The 19,815-nt window shown below is 42.6% G+C and overlaps 1 protein-coding gene across 1 annotated transcript; it reads right to left on the minus strand.

The window, feature by feature from the left end:
• Positions 1-82: 82 nt before the first annotated feature.
• On the minus strand, positions 83-19,339 carry PCYOX1 (prenylcysteine oxidase 1). The gene is made up of 6 exons (XM_043917514.1): positions 19,152-19,339; positions 17,842-18,048; positions 16,615-16,789; positions 4,278-4,489; positions 3,796-3,948; positions 83-3,355 (listed from the first exon to the last, which is right to left on the minus strand). Exons 1-6 carry the CDS (start codon positions 19,270-19,272, stop codon positions 2,697-2,699), a joined length of 1,527 nt encoding a protein of 508 aa, XP_043773449.1. The 5' UTR covers positions 19,273-19,339; the 3' UTR covers positions 83-2,696.
• Between the last annotated feature and the right edge of the window lie 476 nt (positions 19,340-19,815).

The raw sequence follows: 19,815 nt of genomic DNA on the forward strand, positions 1-19,815 counted from the left end.
TTGCTCAAAGGGTCAACATCCATAACCCCCACAATGTTTTAAGAGTCAACCATATAGTACAACAGAAGTAAAACACAGCAAGTAATGATGTCATTGTTTTTATTTTGAACATAAGTGGGAAAACATGTTGAATACAAGAGTAGAAATACAATTCCAGAGGAAAACATTCCAGTGCATTGTGGTTCTTTGTGGAGTAGGAGATGGTGATAATGCTGCCTGTAATATACTCACCTAGTTTGTAAATTTTATGGTGCACAAACTCCAATAAGAGATAATATTACAGACATGTATCATAAACCTAACTTTAAAAAAGTCTATCAAGCAAATGCTTAAGTTTATTTTTGTGAATCCGTAGAAAGCCTACAAATCATGAGTCACTTTAAAACTAGAGTGGGATATACACAGTATGTGAGGTACTTGTAAACAAGTATGTAAAATGGTATTCCCTATTTACAGGAAATGTTTACAGAAAAAATACAGCTAGAGGGATCAAACTAGAGTTGATGTGAAGGCCATACATTTTTATTTTTCCATTCTCCTCTTTATGTGGTTGTAATGTTAGGGAAGGTTTAAAGTTGAATTTTAGAACTGGTAGAATTTCTAAGTGAGGCTCCTACCCGGCAGCATCATGTAAGAACATAACAGAAATGCAGTCTTTTGTATGCTACTCCACACCTACTGCAACATTTCTAGGGGTGAGGCCAGCCATGTTTTAACAAGCCTTCCAGTAACACTGGAGCAGAACTTGGCCTTCCTTCAGCCTGTGCATACTCTTTACCAATCTCTTCTGTAAAAATTTCACTTGAGTAGCCTCCTGGAATAATGGGCCCTGACAGGTCTTTCTTCCAATTAAATCTTTTTGAATTCTGTTCAGTTGCATTAAAATTAATACGCTTACTATATGGATAACCTTTTTGCTCCTTTAACAACTTCAGATGCCTCGTTGGAAAACAGAGTTGGGTTTGATAACAGCAATTTTTAAAACTGGTGTTCTAGAAATAATTTGCCATTGCAAAACAAGTCTGCAGACATTAGAAGAAATTATTCCACTAGAATTCACCCACTTTTAGCATATACACAACAGTGCTATACTCTACATATTATCTTCTTTAAAACCACAAGAGGAAAAAACTACGAATGCCTCTTAACATACTTGTTAAGAATAAAAATAGTAAAAAGCTAACTCTGACAAACTATCAATTTAATTCCTGCCTCTACATCAAATATCTTGGCAGTTTTATCAGCATATTAATATTCACAATTGTAGAGAATAAATTGCTTTAAGAATCAATGTTCTCCTTTTTGCTAAAAGGAACAAATGCTATAATCTGGAGGAGGACTTTTTTAAAAAGACAATGTATGTTAACTTGGTTGCAGTTCAGTTACTTTTAGAATTCACAAGTTTCTACTTGTTTTGTCCTTCCAGTGACTATAAGGACACTCATGATCTTTGTACAGGTGGAGAACCGGGTCTCAAGTTTGGCTACATCCTGGAATCATTCTGGAAGCAGTCCTACAGGTGATTATAATGCACAGCCAAACCACCGCCTCAAAACAAGATTTCAACAACCAATTTCTCAATCAAAATGCTGCAGTACCTTCAGAGGCATTTAACAGTTTGAACATAAACTGGATCTTATCAAGTGTGGGGTCACTGAATATATTCTAGTGCCAGAGGCTCTAGAATCATCTAAGTTGCCTCTGCTGCAAAACTGTCAATGCTTCTTACTACCAAGACTACTAGAGTTCTCACTGAGAGAAATCCTTTGCAACATGGATTTGCTTTGATAATGGATTGGGTTTCTTCTTAGGACTTTTAAGGCACTAAAAACCCTTTGAAAACATCATAAACCCCCATATCAGTGACTCTAAACCCCAGTTGTCCATTAGGAACTCTAAATAAAAAGCTACAAAAAGCTGAGGTCCTATCCTCAGTCCATTAAACCAATCTCTGTTGTGGGGCTCTGTCACCATTTTTCAAAGCTCCTCAGGTGAGGGTTTGATAATAGAAGACAAATTTAAGAAATTTATTAAATCAGTAGCCTATACTTGCTTTTCATTTTACTTGAGATTTTTGTGTGACATCTTTATACTACACTAAGACTTCTGAACTTCACCCCTAATGAAATAGAGACAAGCAATCAAAAGAACATTCTGAAAGTCAAGGCTTTAAGCATGGGCGTATGTCATTTGCAAAATATAAGTTACTAAAGCCAGGCATAAGATACCAGTTCCCATGGTTATTTTACCTGACTGAAGATCACATCCAACCGTGAAGCGCAAATGAACTAGTCCTGAACTAAAAGGAAGTCTTCCTCAAGGGCTCAGCTTAAAATGCTTTAAAGTTTCGTTCAAAATCCAGGGCCCCATCCCAGACCTATTAAATCAGAACCTCCAGAGGAGCTAGAGAATTCATATGTCTAACAAACTCCAGATGATTCTTATGATCAGACAAGTTTGGGAAATGCTGCTGATGGATATTCAAGAAAGAGTTTGATTTTGGAGATGCAATAGTTTTACCTTCATGCTTAATTAGAACCTTGCATTTCTCATGACTCACTGGGATTACTTTTGTTAAATGATGATAATGGCAAAATATGATTCAAAATCATCTCTGTTCAGACTATGTTTTTTTTTTTTTTTGCCAGTGATATTCCATTTGGAACCAGGAGGGGGATAAAAGAGAGAGTGGTACTTCATAGTTCCGTTTTAAGTCTCTCATATAAGTCCTCTTGGTCAATCATGTGTGTGTTCCCATTCCAGCGGTGATAGGCAAGGAGAGCAGCATTGTAGCCTGCAATGGCACTCATTTCCATGGCACTTGCTGCAAACTCTATGCCGTTGAGGTAATAAAGTCGATCGTGAAGTATGATGGAGGGGCATTTCTCTGGAGGTGTATAATGAGGGCATGCAAGCCATGACTGCTTCACAGCATAATCGTAGGACACAAAGAGCTTTAAAATTTGTTCTTTACTAAGTGGTGCTGCAGAAAAGATCTTCCAGACATGTGCTATATCTGCTTTTGGCTGAGGATTACTGTCTTCTTCTACAGGGGACACAAGCCCAATGCTGTTAATGAATAAATCTGGATTATCAGTGGTTAAGACTGTACCAAGATGAAACTCATTTAAGGCTCTAGAGCTAAAGACAGTTGAATTCAACTCCCCTTTAATTAAAGTTGTCACTAAAGGTTCGTAGTGTTGATGGAATTCCTCAATTGGAGGATCGAAGTTGAGAAAATTGATGTTGGACATTTTCCGATTCAATGGAGTGGCCACCAGGACAATATCATAGAAGTCTGAATGGGTCTCAGATCCAGTTTGGTAGACCACTTCATATACCTTTGAGGAATTTCCTAGAGGAATAAAAAAGCATATTTTTTTAAGTGTTTCTAACATACTATATTTTATACCTTCTAAAAATAATTCTATATCTTAATAGTTTCTCCATAATTCTAAGGACTTGAAACAAGTTTTATCCCTTAAGATAACTGGCCCCTGCATTTGTATTACACTGAGGCCAGTTTTCTACTTGGAATGGAAATAAAACCTGTCAACAGGTACAAAATACAAAATGTTTACTTTTGAGGATGAAATTCTTTTTTAAATCCAAAGAGTCATGCCACTGTACTTGAGCACATGTGCATCTATTTCCACATGACACACAACACTTAACCTCCAATTTAAAATTTCATCATCTGGAACTGAGCGAGAGCTGGAGAAACAGGCTTTTCTCCCTGAGCAGTTATTTTCTGCAGGGGAAATCAGGAACAATAAAACAGAAGTTCAAGCTTACCCGTCTGCTTGGTCCTTGTTTTCTCCTCTATGGACATTACTAAGCCCGAGACAAGATTGCTTCTGGAAGCCTGAAGGAGCCTTGAGCAAACAAGTTTATTGCCACCTTTTACTGCCCAAAGGCCAGGATCAGTACAGGACATTGACACTGCCCCTGTCAGCAGTAGGATGAAATGTGTTAATTCTGACTCTGTAAGAGGCCCTCTACCCTCTCCCCCTTCCCACACAGCTGCATCTGGCTCCAAATCTAGACACTGCCAAATGACCCAGTTGAGGACCATTCAACTAATAAAAACCAGACTCTGTTCCCATAAAAATGCTCATCTACACATGCACAATGTTGCCAAGATTTTCATTGTGTCTGAGGTTTCACAAAGGAAGGTAGTCATCTCCAAATCATGGCCTAAAGTAAGGAGCCACCAAAGCATCAGGTAAACCACGCTGTCAACTAATGTCCGTTAACTATTCCAAGCCCTGACTTACCTACAAAGCCATTGATGTTTGTAGTTTGGCCATAATTTACCCTCATGACAGGAGTAATAATTTCATCAAGGAACTTCTCAGAGAAGCCTGCTTTCTGCAAGGTTTCAAGAAGTGACCGGTTAAATAATCCAAGATAGTCGTCCCCTCCTAGGGAATGCAGTAACTTTTCTACGCTACTGAAGGCATAGTCATGAGACTGGTAGCGGTAGATCCTTTTGAATAGAAGAGAAATGGCCATTAAACACCAGATAGTGGGGAGGGTACAAACAAAGAAGGAAAACAGCATCCTAAGACTCCAAGTGGCTTTCCTGTTTCCTTTGGACGAGTCCCTACCAATCCTGTGAGATGCGTCTTCCCCATGTATCCCAGAGGCTCCTGGCCTCCCTTTCCCTCTTTCTCCTCTGGAGGAAGTCCACTGTCCTTTGAATTCACTCTTCTGCATGAATATGGTCACTGGGATCACCTTTCAGGAAGTGGGTATGTCTTGTTCTCATTCATCTTCCAGCACACCTAGACTTGTCTAAAATTAAACTTTACCTTTCCACTAAGCTTGATCCTCTCCTCCTAACCCGAATTTCAACCAAAACAATGGGTTACTCCTAATATCCTACACATCATCCTCAGTTCATTTAGTTTTAAATTTAAACATTTCATTTCTGGGGAAGGAGCCAAGATGACAGAGGAATAGGACGGGGAGACCACTTTCTCCCCTACAAATTCATCGAAAGAACATCTGAACGCTGAGCAAACTTCACAAAACTTCTGACCACTAGCAGAAGACATCAGGCGCCCAGAAAAGCAGCCTGTCGTCTTTGAAAGGAGGTAGGACAAAGTATATAAGATAAAAAGAGACAAAAGAGCTAGGGACCTAACTGGGAGGAAAAATAAATAAAACTCACAGATTACATGCCTAAAAGCAACTCCCAACAGAAAAGTACCCCAGACGCCCGCATCTGCCACCAGCAAGTGGGGGCGGAACAGAGAGGAGCAGGTGGCATTGCTTAGGGTAAGAACCGGGCCTGAATGCCCTGAGGGCAATCGGAGGGAGCTAACGTGAGAGCAACTTAAACTGTAGGATAGCAAGAGACAGAGAGAATTAACCGGCCAGAACACACTGCCGGCCGTTTTCAGAACAAAGAGACTGAGCAATTTCAGAGAAGAGCTAGCCAGCTGCGGACTGGCCCATCCCCGGAGGCAGGAGGCAGGGGCGAGGGGAAAGGGGCAAACTCAGCCCCAAAGACAGTACCCCTACCAACTGCAAACAGGCCTCCAGTTTCTAACCAAAGACTTCTTGAGATTCTGGATGGTTGACATCCTCTGGGAGGGTTGCAGCTAGGGCCAGCTCCCAAGAATAGACACAAGGCACACGCATCTGACTGGCACGCGCGGAAACTGAGGCTGGGGCCGCGGAGGGGAGAAGGCACACCACACCCAGGGAGAGTGTGCCCGTCAAGCTCCTGGCTGCCTGAGCTGCTCTGGCGGGGAAGGCACAAAACGCAGGCCCAACCGAATCTGCGCTTTTGTGGAGTACTGGAAAACTGGAACCGCACGCAACGCAGGGCGCGCTCCATATAGAGCAGCCGGGAGCCTGAGCAGTGTAGACGGGGAGAGCACACACCCGTGAGCGGGGGCAACCCAGTGTGGCCGGAACACTGTGAGTGCTCCCCACACACAGCGGATCTCTGTCTGCAGCGCCCCTCCCTCCCCGCAGCACGACTGAACTAGCGAACCTAAACAAGAGACACCTCCGCCCGCCGGTGTCAGGGCGGAAATTAGACACTGAAGAGACCGGCAAACAGAAGCCAAATAAACAAAGGGAACCGCTTCAGAAGGGACCGGTGCAACAGATTAAAATCCCTGTAGGTAACACCAACTACACCAGAAGGGACCTACAGATACTGAGAAGTGTAAGCTGGAACAAGGAGCTATCTGAAACTGAACCGAACCCACACTGACCACAACAGCTCCAGAGAAATTCCTAGATATATTTTTACTTTTTTTTTTAAATTAAAAATTTTTTTTTATTTATTCTCACTTATTTTCTATTAAAATTCCCTATTACTCCCCCACTACTCCTTAACTTTTATTTTCATATATTTTTACTATTTTTTTAATTAGGAAAAAAATTTTTTTTCCTGTTTTATCTTTTTTCTCTTATTTTCTTCTAAAGTCCTCTATTACTCCTTAATTTTCATTTTCATTTCACTATAACCTTGCAAAAAAAAAAAAAAAAGGAGAAGCCATATTTTTAAACCAAACTTCATATATATTTCTAAAATTTTGTTTTTTTTTTAATATTGTATTTTTAAGAGTCTAATCTCTACTCTAGATTTTTAATCTTTGTTTTTCAGTATATGATATAAATTGTGAACATTTAAGAATCCAATATTCAGTTCCCATTTTTATTCAGGAGTGTGTTGATTATTCTCTCCCAATCTTGACTCTCTGTTTTCTACCTCAGAACACCTCTATTTCCTCCTTTCCTCTTCTCTTCCCAATCCAATTCTGTGAATCTCTGTGGGTGTCTGGGCTACAGAGAACACTTTGGGAACAGAGAACTGCATAGATCTGTCTCTCTCCTCTTGAGTCCCCCTTTTCTCCTCCTGCTCATCTCTATCTCCCTCCTCCCTCTCCTCTTCTTCATGTAACTCTGTGAACCTCCCTGGGTGTCCCTCACAGTGGAGAATCTTTTCACCATTAACCTAGAAGTTCTATTATCAGTGCTGTATAGTTGGAGAAGTCTTGAGACTACTGGAAGAATAAGACTGAAACCCAGAGGCAGGAGACAAGCCCAAAACCTGAGAACACCAGAAAACTCCTGACTACACGGAACATTAAGTAATAAGAGACCATCCAAAAGCCTCCATACCTACACTGAAACCAACCACCACCCAAGAGCCATTAAGTTCCAGAGCAAGACATACCATGCAAATTCTCCAGCAACGCAGGAACACAGCCCTGAGTGTCAACATACAGGCTGCCCAAAGTCACACCTAACACATAGACCCATCTCAAAGCTCATTACTGGACACCCCATTGCACTCCAGAGAGAAGAAATCCAGTTCCACGCACCAGAACACTGACGCAAGCTTCGCTAACCAGGAAACCTTGACAAGCCAATCGTCCAACCCCACCCACTGGGTGAAACCTCCACATTAAAAAGGAACCACAGACCACCAGAATACAGAAGCCCACTCCAGACACAGCAATCTAAACAGGATGAAAAGGCAGAGAAATACCCAACAGGTAAAGGAACATGAAAAATGCCCACCAAGTCAAACAAAAGAGGAAGAGATAGGGAATCTACCTGAGAAAGAATTTAGAATAATGATAATAAAAATGATCCAAAATCTTGAAAACAAAATGGAGTTACAGATAAATAGCCTGGAGACAAAGACAAATGTTTAATAAGGACCTAGAAGAAATAAAGAGTCAATTAAAAATGAATAATGCAATAAATGAGATCAAAAACACTCTGGAGGGAACCAACAGTAGAATAACGGAGACAGAAGATAGGATAAGTGAGGTAGAAGATAAAATGGTGGAAGTAAATGAAGCAGAGAGGAAAAAAGAAAAAAGAATCAAAAGAAATGAGGACAACCTCAGGGACCTCTGGGACAATGTGAAACGCCCCAACATTCGAGTCATAGGAGTCCCAGAAGAAGAAGACAAAAAGAAAGGCCATGAGAAGATACTCGAGGAGATAATAGCTGAAAACTTCCCTAAAATGGGGAAGGAAATAGCCACCCAAGTCCAAGAAACCCAGAGAGTCCCAAACAGGATAAACCCAAGGCGAAACACCCCAAGACACATATTAATCAAATTAACAAAGATCAAACACAAAGAACATTTCATTTCTCCTTTCTGCTTCACCCACTTAAGAAGGGAAGCTTATCAATCTTCCTAACATCTCTCCTGTTATTTCTCATCTCCCTGATCTTAAATGAAGCTTTATATTCAAACTACTAACATGAATAACTGATTTATCTGCCTCTAGTTTCTCTTTTTTATATAATTTTTTTATATTTGTTATGTGTTAGAAGGTTAATCTGTTGGATACGCTTGGGTAAACTATTATTTTTTACTTGTTTGACATTTTAGTTTTTGGTCCCACTGCACAGCAGGTATTAGTTCCCCGACCAGGGATCAAACCCATGCCCCCCTGCATTGGGGGTGCAGTGTCTTAACCACTGGACTGCCAGGGAAATCCGTCTAGTTTCTCTTCTTTGAAATATTTATGAATCTCCCAGAAGCACTAAAATACACTTCTTGTCAACCACCCACGTATTCAAAAACATCTTACCTATTACTACTACTTACTAAAGTTCTGACATTTTAAAAAATCACAAATTTTTAAGAGCCAAACTCATCAACTCCTTTGAGCCAATTGCAAATAAAGAAACAAAGGAGAGGTTAAAGAACTTGTCTAAAAGTGACATGGCAAGTAGAAGGCTAAGAATCACTATTCCCCCTCTGCCCTCTACCACACACACACACACACACACACACACTCATACCTCACACCTGAACACAGCTGACCCATTCAGTCCTCTCTAAATATGCTCTGGGTATTGCTCCTAAACATTTTCACTAGCTCTTCCCTCCACCTGGAATACACTTCCCATCCGTAATCATAGAACAGTTAACTACACATCCTTCAGAGCTTAAATCCCACCCACTTTACAAAGTCTTTATTTTAAATTTGTTTTTGGCTGCACTGGGTCTTCATTGCTACGCATGGGCTTTCTCTGGTTGAGGTGAGCAGGAGCTACTCTTCAGTGTGGTGCGCAGGCTTCTCCTGTCATGGAGCATGGACTCTATAGAGTGCACGGGCTTTAGCAGTTGCAGCGTACAAGCTTCGTTGCTCTGCTGCATGTGGGATCTTCCCGGACCAGGGATCGAACTTGTGTCCCCTGCGCTGGCAGGCAGATTCTTAACTACTGGACCACCAGAGTCCTCCCTTTGCAAAGTCCTCCCCAGAATCCCAGTCCACAGTGGTACCATCATCTCCAAAAGTCCCGTAAAACTTAGCACTCATGTTTAGCACTTAAATACTACTTTGTACTATTTATAGTAGTATATTAAATACTACTTTGTACTAAAATTAACTATAACTAATTCTTAGGAAATATCACCTGACATTTCTCTATACTTTATGAACTTGAAAGAATGTCCACATAAATCAGTTCATGCAATAATTCAATATATATTATTTTGGCTGCAAGTGAGGATACAAAAATGAGGAAGTCATGGTTCCTTTCTCTCAAGGAACTTACAATTAGGGACAGCAACTCCGGTATACACATAGCTAAGTCTATGAAGTAAAGGAAGAAATAAATGCCAAGGAACGATCTCTATTAGTGGCCACAGGAGAAGAGTTTTTACATCAACTTTCTTCTCTCAAAATAAACTGTAAACTTTTTTAAAGAGCAGAGGTAATGTCATACACATTTCAACATTACCTACTCTCTAACAGAGTACTAATGGGCTTCCCTGGTGGCTCAGAGGTAAAGAATCTGCTTGCCAATGCAGGAGAGCTGGGTTCTATCCCTGGGTCAGGTAGATCCCCTGGAGAAGGAAATGGCAACCCACTCCAGTATTCCTGCCTGGGAAATCCTATGGACAGAGGAGCCTGGCAGGCTACAGTCCATGGGGTTGCAAAGTGTCAACACTAGCAACAACAGTGTAGTACATAAAATACTGAATAAATTTTTGTGGGAAAATTCTCAGTGCCAAAACTGAGAAATTAAAATAATTCCTTGCAACCATATCATTTGGCCTGTAGTGCCTAGAAAGTTGGAAAAAGTAGGATGAAAACACTGAGTTCTTCAGAAAAGTAATAAACTAAATACCTCATAAAACAAAGAGTGATCTTTGCTAATGGTCAGCATGACAAAACAGTAGCCAATTAAGTAAGTTATATATGATGTTACGGATTCCCAGGTGGCGCTAGTGGTAAAGAACCCGCCTGCCAATGCAGGAAACACAAGAGACAATGGTTCAATCCCTGGGTTGGAAAGATCCCCTGGACTAAGAAATGGCAACCCGCTTCAGTATTCTTGCCTGGAAAGTTCCATGGACAGAGAAGCCTGGCAGGCTACAGTCCATAGGGCCACAAAAAGTCATACACAACTGAGTGACTAAGTGCACACACACATATATGATGTTATAAAAAATTACTCCTTGCCTCCTCCTGCCTGAGCCAACCACACTCAAGTAAGCCTCCTAAGCAAAGGCCTCACGGAGACACTATATACCAATTAAACAATGAGCACTGTAAGTGCATTACAGTACATATTTAGTAAAAAGCAAGGTGTAAGTAACTAGTAGTTTATAAAAGCAATCTGATTAGCAGAAACTATTTTTTTCTCTTTAAAAATCTGTATAACCCTTAACCATTTATTCACTCATTCATTCATTTATTCATGCAACAAATATTTATGGAGCATCAGTTTGAGCCAGACACTGTTCTAGATGCTGAGATACAGAGGTCAATACAACACAGGAAAAAAAAATATCGCTGCCATAACAGAGCTTTTGTTTTAGATGGGACAACAGGCAACAAAATAAACATAAGCAACTTACATAACAGTTTGTGCTAAATTGCTTCAGTTGTATCTGACTCTTTGGGATCCTATGGACTGTAATCTTTCAGGTTCCTCTGTTGGTGGGATTCTCCAGGCAGTGGGTTCCTCTGCCCTACTCCAGGGGATCTTCCTGGCCCAGGGATTGAACCTGTGTCTCTTACATCTCCTGCACTGTCAGACAGGTTCTTTTATCAAGGAGAAAAGTAAACCAAAAGATTGAAAACACCTGGAGCTGGCAGAGTTGCAACTCTACAGCTGAAGCAGAGAGATCCAGCAGAGCAGGAGGAGGCCCAGACAGAAAAAAGTAGAGGAGATGGGATGAAGGACTTTTAAACTGGAGTAAGGACCTTAGAAAAATCTGCCCCTACATAAAAGCAATGAGAACACTGGCAACCACTGTCAACATCAACTTTTTTGGAACTCTGGAAATAAACCAAAGACTTGCTAAAATCCCAGGAATATTAGACGGCTGACTATAAGAACAAATGAGCCCTGTGGTATTTGAACTTTCCCTAATCTCATTCCCATCTTGCTAGCAACAAGGTAGCCTTCAAAATCAGCAGCCTTCCAACCACAATACCTGTGAAACCAGCAAGCTGGCAGCCACAGAGGTGATAAGACATGTTTAGAGCATCCCCAAATTCCCATTGTCAGAGAAGTGCCACTATTTGCCTTATCTGGCAGTCCACTCAAAGCTCTATCCTCAGGGTTTGTTCTTTTTTATTAAAAATTTTAAAGGATATACTCCATTTACAAATTTGGGAAAGGAGTACATCAAGGCTGTAACTGTCACCCTGTTTATTTAACTTATATACACAGTACATCATGTGAAACGCTGGGCTTGATGAAGTTAAAGCTGGAATCAAGAGTGCCAGGAGAAATATCAGTAACCTCAGATATGCAGATGACACCACCCTAATGGCAGAAAGTGAAGAGGAACTAAAGAGCCTCTAGAGGAAGGTGAAAGAGGAGAGTGAAAAAGCTGGCCTAAAACTCAATATTCAAAAAACTAAGATCATGGCATCCGGTCCTATCACTTCATGGCAAATCGATGGGGAAACAATGGAAACAGTGAGAGACTATTATTTGGGCTCCAAAATCACTGCAGATGGTGACTGCAGCCATGAAACTACAACACACTCACTCCTTGGAAGAAAAGCTATGACAAACTTAGCATATTAAAAAGCAGAGACACCACTTCGAGGACAAAGGTCCACATAGTCAAAGCTATGGTTTTTCTGGTAGTCATGTACTTATGTGAGGGTTGGACCATAGAGAAGACTGAGTGTCGAAGAACTGATGCTTTCGAACTGTGGTGCTGGAGAAGACTCCTGAGAGTCCCTTGGACTACAAAGAGATCAAACCAGTCAATTCTAAAGGAAATCAACCCAGAGTATTCAATGGAAGGATTGATGCTGAGGCTGAAGCTCAAATACTTTGGCCACCTGATGCGAAGAGCTGATTCAATGGAAAAGACCATGATGCTGGAAAGATTGAAGGCAGGAGGAGAAGCGGACGACAGAGGATGAGATGGCTGGGTGGCATCATTGACTCAATGGACATGAGTTTGAGCAAACTCCAGGAGATAGTGAAGGATAGGGAAGCCTAGCGTGCTGCAGTCCATGGGTCGCAAAGAGTTGCACATGACTGAGCAACTGGACAGCTCCACGTACAATTACGAAATACTGGCTACATTCCCCATGTTGCACAATACATCCTGGAGCCTATCTCACACCCAATACTTTATACTTTCTATGCCCCCACCCCAACATCGTCTTTCCCCCCTCACCACTGGTAACCACTAGTTTGTTTTCTGTATCTGTACTTGTTCTCTGTATCTGTGAGTCTGCTGCTTTTTTGTCATAGTCACTAGTTTGCTCTATTTTTTAGACTGTTTATGTGTGTGTGCTCAGTCATGTCCAACTCTCTGTGACCCTATGTACTATAATCCGTCAGGCTCTCCTGTCCATGGGGTTATTCCAGCAAGAACACTGGAATGGGTTGCCATTTCCTTCTCCAGGGAATCTTTCTGAACCAGGGATCGAACCTGTGTCTCCTCCATTGGCAGGAGGATTCTTTACCACTGGGAAACCTTTTCTTTTTAGATTAGGGCTTGTCTTTTTTTACCTCACTGTATACAAAGAGCCCATCCTGAGCACATCTGTCAAAAAACTTTTGTTGCCTGAGGCTGTGACACCAAGTGGGGCTAGCAAGAGGCTTATCAGAAGATTTTAAAAAGAAATACTGGGAAATGAAAAACCCCAATTCGTTTCTAGGGACTTAGAAGGCCATGCCCATGTACAAGACAGTCACATGCCCAGGAAAGACCTGAGAAGGCCCTCATCTGTCACCTTCAGCTGACCTTAAGGCTCTGAGCAAGCCAGAAGGAAAGGCTAGAGCTACAAAACCTGCCAGAGTACTGCAAGCAATCCTCACACACACACACTTGAGTAGCCAAACATGACAAAGAATACCGACTTCACAGAATTAGTTCCAGAGTCACTAACAAACAAACAGCAACAGTAACAAACCCCGGGGTGAGCGGATTTCTGATGTCCAGAGTTACTAGTCAATATTATTTTAAATGTCCAGTTTACAACAAAAATCAACAGAAATCCTCCCTAAGAAAACCCAGACATTGGACCTGCCAGACAAAGACTTTAAATCAGCTACTATAAATATGCTCAAAGAAGTAAAGGAAGCCATATCTAAAGAACTAAAGCATGTATGAAAACAACATAGATTAGGGACTTCCCTGGTGGTCCAGTGGTTAATACTCCGTGTTCCCAATGTAGGGGACAGAAGTTCGAGCCCTGGTTGGGTCCTGCATGCCACACATCTTGGCCACAAAGAAAGAAATGTAGATTAGAACAAACATAGACTGCTAATAAAGAGAAAGAAATAACAGAGAAAAACAAACTGTGGAGTTGAAAACAGTAGATAAAATTAAAAATCCCCTAGTGAAATGTAAGGGAATTCACTGTTCCTGACTGCTCTTTGGCAACCTCTGTGGCTCCTAATCCTGGTTTTTGTGACATAGGTGATACGACAAGTATTTAACAACTGGATTGAGGTCAACAGGAAAAGGGGCAACAGAGGATGAGATGGTTCAGTGGCATCACTGACTCAACAGACATGAGTCTGAGCAAACTCTGGGTAATAGTGAAGGACAGGGAAGCCTGGCATGCAGCAGTTCATGGGGTTGCAAGTAGTCGGAAATGACTTAGTGACTGAACAACAACAACAGCATTAAACAGAAAGTAGACTGATTATAGCCCTGGAACTGAGTCAAGACTCCCTGCTGAGGGCAAGGAAAGAGATTCCTGGGGAAGAGAAAACATGCAAGCAGAAGCTATTTCATAAGACCAGCAGTATTTCACTATTTAGCAACTGGAACATGATGGCCCAATACTTGCCCTTTATCCAACAGGGTATGATGGATATGATAAAATTATTAAAATAAGATCTGCATGTTCTTATTGAAAGGAACAGTAATGTGTGGCCCTTTAAACAACATAACGGTCAGCACTCTATAATCAAGTATCAAAGATACATGGCAGGGCCGGGGGGCATAATTCCATGTTTGGGAATTGTGTTCTAAAATCAAAAATATATAATTATATATATAATATAATATAAAATATAATATACAGAGAACTATATGCAATGTATGTGTATATGCTTAGTCACTCAGTTGTGTCTGACTCTTTGTGACCCCATGGACTGTAGCCTGCCAGGCTCCTCTGTCCATGGGATTCTCCAAGCAAGAATACTAGAGTGGGTTGTCATTCCCTTCTCCAGGGGATCTTCCCAACCCAGGAAGATAGATTCTCTACTATTTAAGCCACCAGGAAAGCCCACTATATGCAAAACCTTGTGATAAATCATAGTGAAAAAGAATATTAGAAAATAATGTATATATGTATTAATAAACCACTTTGCAGCAGAAATTAACACAATATTGTTAATCACTATACTTCAATAAAATAACTTTTTTGTAATTCAGAGGATAGCTGGTTTACAATGTTGTGTTGGTTTCTGCTGTACAACAATGTAAATCAGCTGTAAGTATATACACATATATCCCCTCCCTTTTGAACCTCCCTCCCACCCCCTTATTCCACCCCTCACATTTTAAAAAAATAGTATAATCTATGTATCCCTTCCTTGGGCCTTTTTCACAGTTCTGTAATACACTAAATTCACTTCAAAAGTGATTTCTTAATTTCTCAAAGGGCAATTCTCTACATGTCAAGAAAACTGATTCACAAAGGCGAGGCTGTATCGCATGCCATGTGAACTTGATTTTCCTGTTGAGGATGCAGCAACATGCCACCTTTCTTTAAAAAGTGACTGGCTCTACACAAATTCTATACATTTTCCTAGTGAACTGCTTGTCTCTCTACTAGAATATATATTCTTTAAGGGCAGGGGTATGTTCTAGGTTCTACATCTTCAAGACCCAGAATACTGCCTGGCACATACTAAGCACTCAATATTTCATGAATGAATAAACGAATGAATGCCTACTTTAGAACAACCTGCACTATAGCTGACCTTTCCAGTAGCTGGAAAGATGTTCAAGGAATTGACCTCAGAATGATGCTTAAAAAGAAAGAAATCTCCAACACTACAAGTTGCAGAAACTAGAATATATTTATCCTATTCAACTCTTACAAGATGAATTTCTCCAAGATCTAAAACTGTAAACCAGCATAAAAATTAGCACATGCCAACAACCTTAAAAAAAAAATAGGTTCTATCATAAATGTACAGTTGAGTCCCTTCACTGTCTACCTGAAACTATCGCAACATTGTTAAACGACTATACCCCAATACAAAATAAAAAGATTTTTTAACAAATAAGTTATAGTTTTCAAAGTCAGAATGGTTTTTAATGTTCTCTTGGCTGAGCCGTATAGCATGTGGCATCCTAGTTCCCCAACCAGGGGTCAAATGTGCGCCCCCTGCATTGGAAGTGTGGAGTCTTAACCACTAGTCCACCAGGGAAAGCTCTAGACTGGTGGTTATTTTATGTTATTTTTCTTAATTACCAAAGCAATGCATATTCATATGTAAAGAACTTTTTGAAAACACAGAAAAACAAAGAGAAGGAAAAGAGGCACCTATATTCTCACTATGCAGGACAGTGTGGGAAGATAATACCTTAATTTAAGTTCTTGGGGCACAGAACTGATATGCTATTTCAGGCTGCCGGCTCACTGAAACATCATGTCACAGTTAAATAAAGCTCATTTAAGTTTTCTACAAGCTCTTGTACGTATCACCTCATCCATCTACACACAACACTAAAACAGTTCAGAGATTAAAAGGGAGGACTCTGGAGCCAGACGGCCTGGGTAAGAACTCCAGCTCCACCAGTTACTAGGCAGGTGGACTTGCATACCCTAAAACCTCTCTATGCCTCCACCTTCCAGTAACCTACAAAGCTAGTAACAGCACCTACCCCAGAGAGCTGTCGTAAGACTTCAAGGAGTTAGTATGTGTAGAGCATGTAAAAGTGTCTGACAACATTAAACAAGCATTTGCAAAGTATGTTTTCAGAAGCAAAAATAAATGACCCCTTCACATTCCAAGTGGATAAAAGCCCTGCATATAATATACAAAACATTTTTCCTAACGACCTTACAAATAGGCTTTGTGGTTAGGTAGAGAACTGTTCCCAAAACTGTAATTCCTACAGGTTATTTAATAAAAGGTCTTAAGTTAAATGGAAGAGAAAAAATTACCTCATAAACTTGTCTAATACATCCTCTACCCACATGTGCATTCGGAGGGACTGAAATCCATAGTGCCAAATTAGTTTAATCATGTTAATTATAAACCAGCTGCTCTCCTCATATACCAGGGTCTCTCCATTATACACCCCCACTAGGCCACTAGGGCTCTGAACAGCAGAGAGACCTGCAAAAACAAAGAAAGGGGAACTAAGTCAATGGTTTCTGTACTGATCAAACGAGAGCAGGTAATCTGAAGCTATGGGGGACACTCTGAAATGAGTGCATCTGGGCTTCCCCCAGTTCTCAGAAGGCATGTTAACAGAGCTCTATCTTTAGAACAGTGTGTGATACTCTAGACATCACACTGTCCAAAAGCAGATTCCCTTAAAGATGGGTTGGATGATCATGCAGCTATATCAAAATTAGAAACTGGCTATATTTAGTCTCAAAAGACTAAAAAAGGCAAAAGAAAAAGCCAAAGGACAGCTGAATTCATCTTAAAATCAGAAATGTCAGACATGACTTTTGCAGCATAAATTGCTCCTGGCACACACTTGCCCTTGTGGAGTGAAGAGGCCCTGGAAGCATCCACAGGAAATGTGGAAAGCAGCTAAGGAAAATAGGATTTCCATTCCTGTGCAAATCCTATTCTGCGTTAATTCAATACTTCTCATAACTGGAAGGAGGCCAAAATTACACAACATTCCCTGAGGAGGGAGCCTGCAGAGGCCCCCCAGGCTTCCCCCACAACCTGTCCAATGCCTCTGCTGGTAGCGAAGCAGCCAGATGTCCCAAGTTCCAGGAACATGTTTGCCCCTACAGCTGTGAGTGTCCTTAAGTCAGACACCTCAACTCTCTGGGCCTCATTTCCCCGGCTGTAAAATGAGCATGCTAGGTTTTGCTAACTCAAACTATTCTTTGATTCTTTAACACAAACCCAGAACATTTAAGAATCAACAACAGAAAAAAAAAAAAAAGAATCAACAACAGCAACCATCCCCAACCCACGCCCCATGGCTGTAATTCCAGATAACTGAAGATACAGATAATGTAGTGTCCCATTACAGCAGAGCAGCTCCTAAGGCAGTGCCAATTGCTAGCAGGAAAGTGAGGAAAGCAGTTTTACCAGCTTCACTGTAAAAGACAATTAATAAGGCAGAAAAGTTTCAGTTCCCTATCTGATAACAATATCCATGCACTTTGAAGTCTACTTTGCTTTCAGACCAAATTACATACCCAGATCCTTGACAAAACGTTTCATGTGCAGATTTAAAGGATGGATGACAGAACCTCCTGACTCAAATTCTTGCCCCTCCACATTCAAGGTGGCCAGACGGCCTCCCACCTTTCCTTTTTCAAAAACGTGAATCTTCACATCCTTCCCAAATTTCTGCCGCAGATAATAGGCTGCTGAAGTGCCACCAATTCCAGCTCCAATAACCGCTATGGTGGGGGAAAAAAAAAAAGGAACAGGGTTTTTTCTCTTACCAGCTTCGCATGTTTCGTTTTTGAAAGGCTGTAAATCAACAACCGACATTACCTAAAGCAGTTATCGACAATTTAGGGAAGCCTGGGGAGGGGGAGGCATGGGACAGTTGCAGGGAAGACAGAAAGAACTCCAAATCTGGACAGACATTGCCCCCAGACAACAGTAGTAGCAGATTGTTATTTTTTATTTTTCCCCCAGCCAGATGCCCCAAGCCTCTCAGTTCGTTGCGGAGGCCCCAAGTGGCCCGCACAAGCTCCTTTGTGCCAATGCAAGGGAAGAGAGGAGGTTGGGCCTTTCCAGCACGCATTTTAAATAAAGTGGCCGCCATTTTTGCCTAGATTTGTTCTGTCTCGTTTATGTAAATAGCTTAATGATCCCAAAGAAAACGGGTTAAAAAGAAATAAAAATAAACAACAAAAAAAAGCAAAACAAAATAAACAGGGAGCAAACCACCAAAACGAATCAAACTAAAAGAGTGACTGTTTCCGCTGGGCAGTCGTCCTAGGTAAAGTACTTGTGCAAGCCAGGGGCCTCTGCAAGCCGGCCAACTTCAACAAAGCAGACGGGGGAGGGGGAGGGGTAGCCCCCAGCCCATCGCGGGAAGCACACGCGGTCAGCGCCGTCAGCCTGTTCGCGCGGCTCGGCGTGCTGCGCCGGCGTGCGCCTCTCATCTGCAGAGCGGGACTGGCCAGTAGCTCCGAGCGGCCAGAGGACCGGCCTCCGAACAAGTGCAGCAAACGAAGGCCGCGGCCCCAGGCCCCTGAGACAGGGGCTGCAGGGACGCCGGGCGCCCGCCCGCGGACTGGTCCGGGTCGCCCCCACCTCCACTGCCCATTCCTCAAGTGGGCATGTCTCCACGCCCGAGAAAGGGCGTTCCCTGGGGGCACTACAAGCGGTTCGGAGGCGCGAACCGGGAAGAGCGCCACATTCGCAGCGGGCTGGTTCCGCGCGACCCAGCGGGCGTCGCGGGCGCCCGGCCTGCAGCAGCTGGCAGCGACCGCCCGGCGCGGGGCTCGCTCTCGCCACGCCCGCAGCGCGCCGCCTCTTCCTCGCCTACCGATCTTCTCCGGCGGGGCCCGCGGCTCGGCGCTCCCAGGGTACCACCAGCTGCATAGCAGCAACAGCCCCAGCCACAGCCGCAGAGTCGAACACTCGAGGCCAGAAGCTACGGGTTCCATGGCTCTCCAACCGCTGCGGTCGGACTGGAGCGCCGGGCTGCCACCCGCATTTGAGTCTGCGCGCTCCGTCCGCCCGGCCCCCTGGCTGGCCTCACCCCTCCAAGCCCCGCCCAGGTCCGCTCCCACCCTACCCCCACTCTTCAGCGCAGGCCCCTGACACCCCAGGGATACACTTCCCTCCTGGAGTTCCCAACCGGATGGTCTGGGTACCCCAAGCCGGTCCTGCCCCACCCCCGGAAACTCACCCTGCTTCAGGGAGATACCAAAGGCCCCAGAGGAGGCTCACCCCAGCTTTTAATTTCTTCAGCTGTGCCCTCTTCTGTCCCTACAATCGCTCTCGCTCAAACAATGGTCACAGCTAATCGCTGCCAAAAACAGACCAGGGGTGCAAGAAATACTTTACTGAGTGATTGCTAGGTTCGGAACTGCTGGGTATGGGATGAATGCGTAACTGGTACTGCCAGTGAGAGTGACAGTCTCTCAGTCGTGTCCGACTCTCTGCGACCGCGTGGGCTGTAGCCTGCCAGGCTCCTCTGTCCATGG

The sequence above is a fragment of the Cervus elaphus genome, chromosome 11 (genome assembly GCF_910594005.1).
Source record: "Cervus elaphus chromosome 11, mCerEla1.1, whole genome shotgun sequence".
In the NCBI taxonomy this organism is placed as follows: domain Eukaryota; kingdom Metazoa; phylum Chordata; class Mammalia; order Artiodactyla; family Cervidae; genus Cervus; species Cervus elaphus.

Bases quoted from the DNA above. Each gene is read 5' to 3' on its own strand.
- PCYOX1 (XM_043917514.1), bottom strand. From the start codon at position 19,272: ATGGAACCCGTAGCTTCTGGCCTCGAGTGTTCGACTCTGCGGCTGTGG. The intron at 3,949-4,277 runs GTAAGTCAGGGC...TACTGCTGACAG, and splicing joins AAACATCAATGGCTTTGTAG to GGGCAGTGTCAATGTCCTGT. The intron at 3,356-3,795 runs GTAAGCTTGAAC...TTATTCCTCTAG, and splicing joins AACAAGGACCAAGCAGACGG to GAAATTCCTCAAAGGTATAT.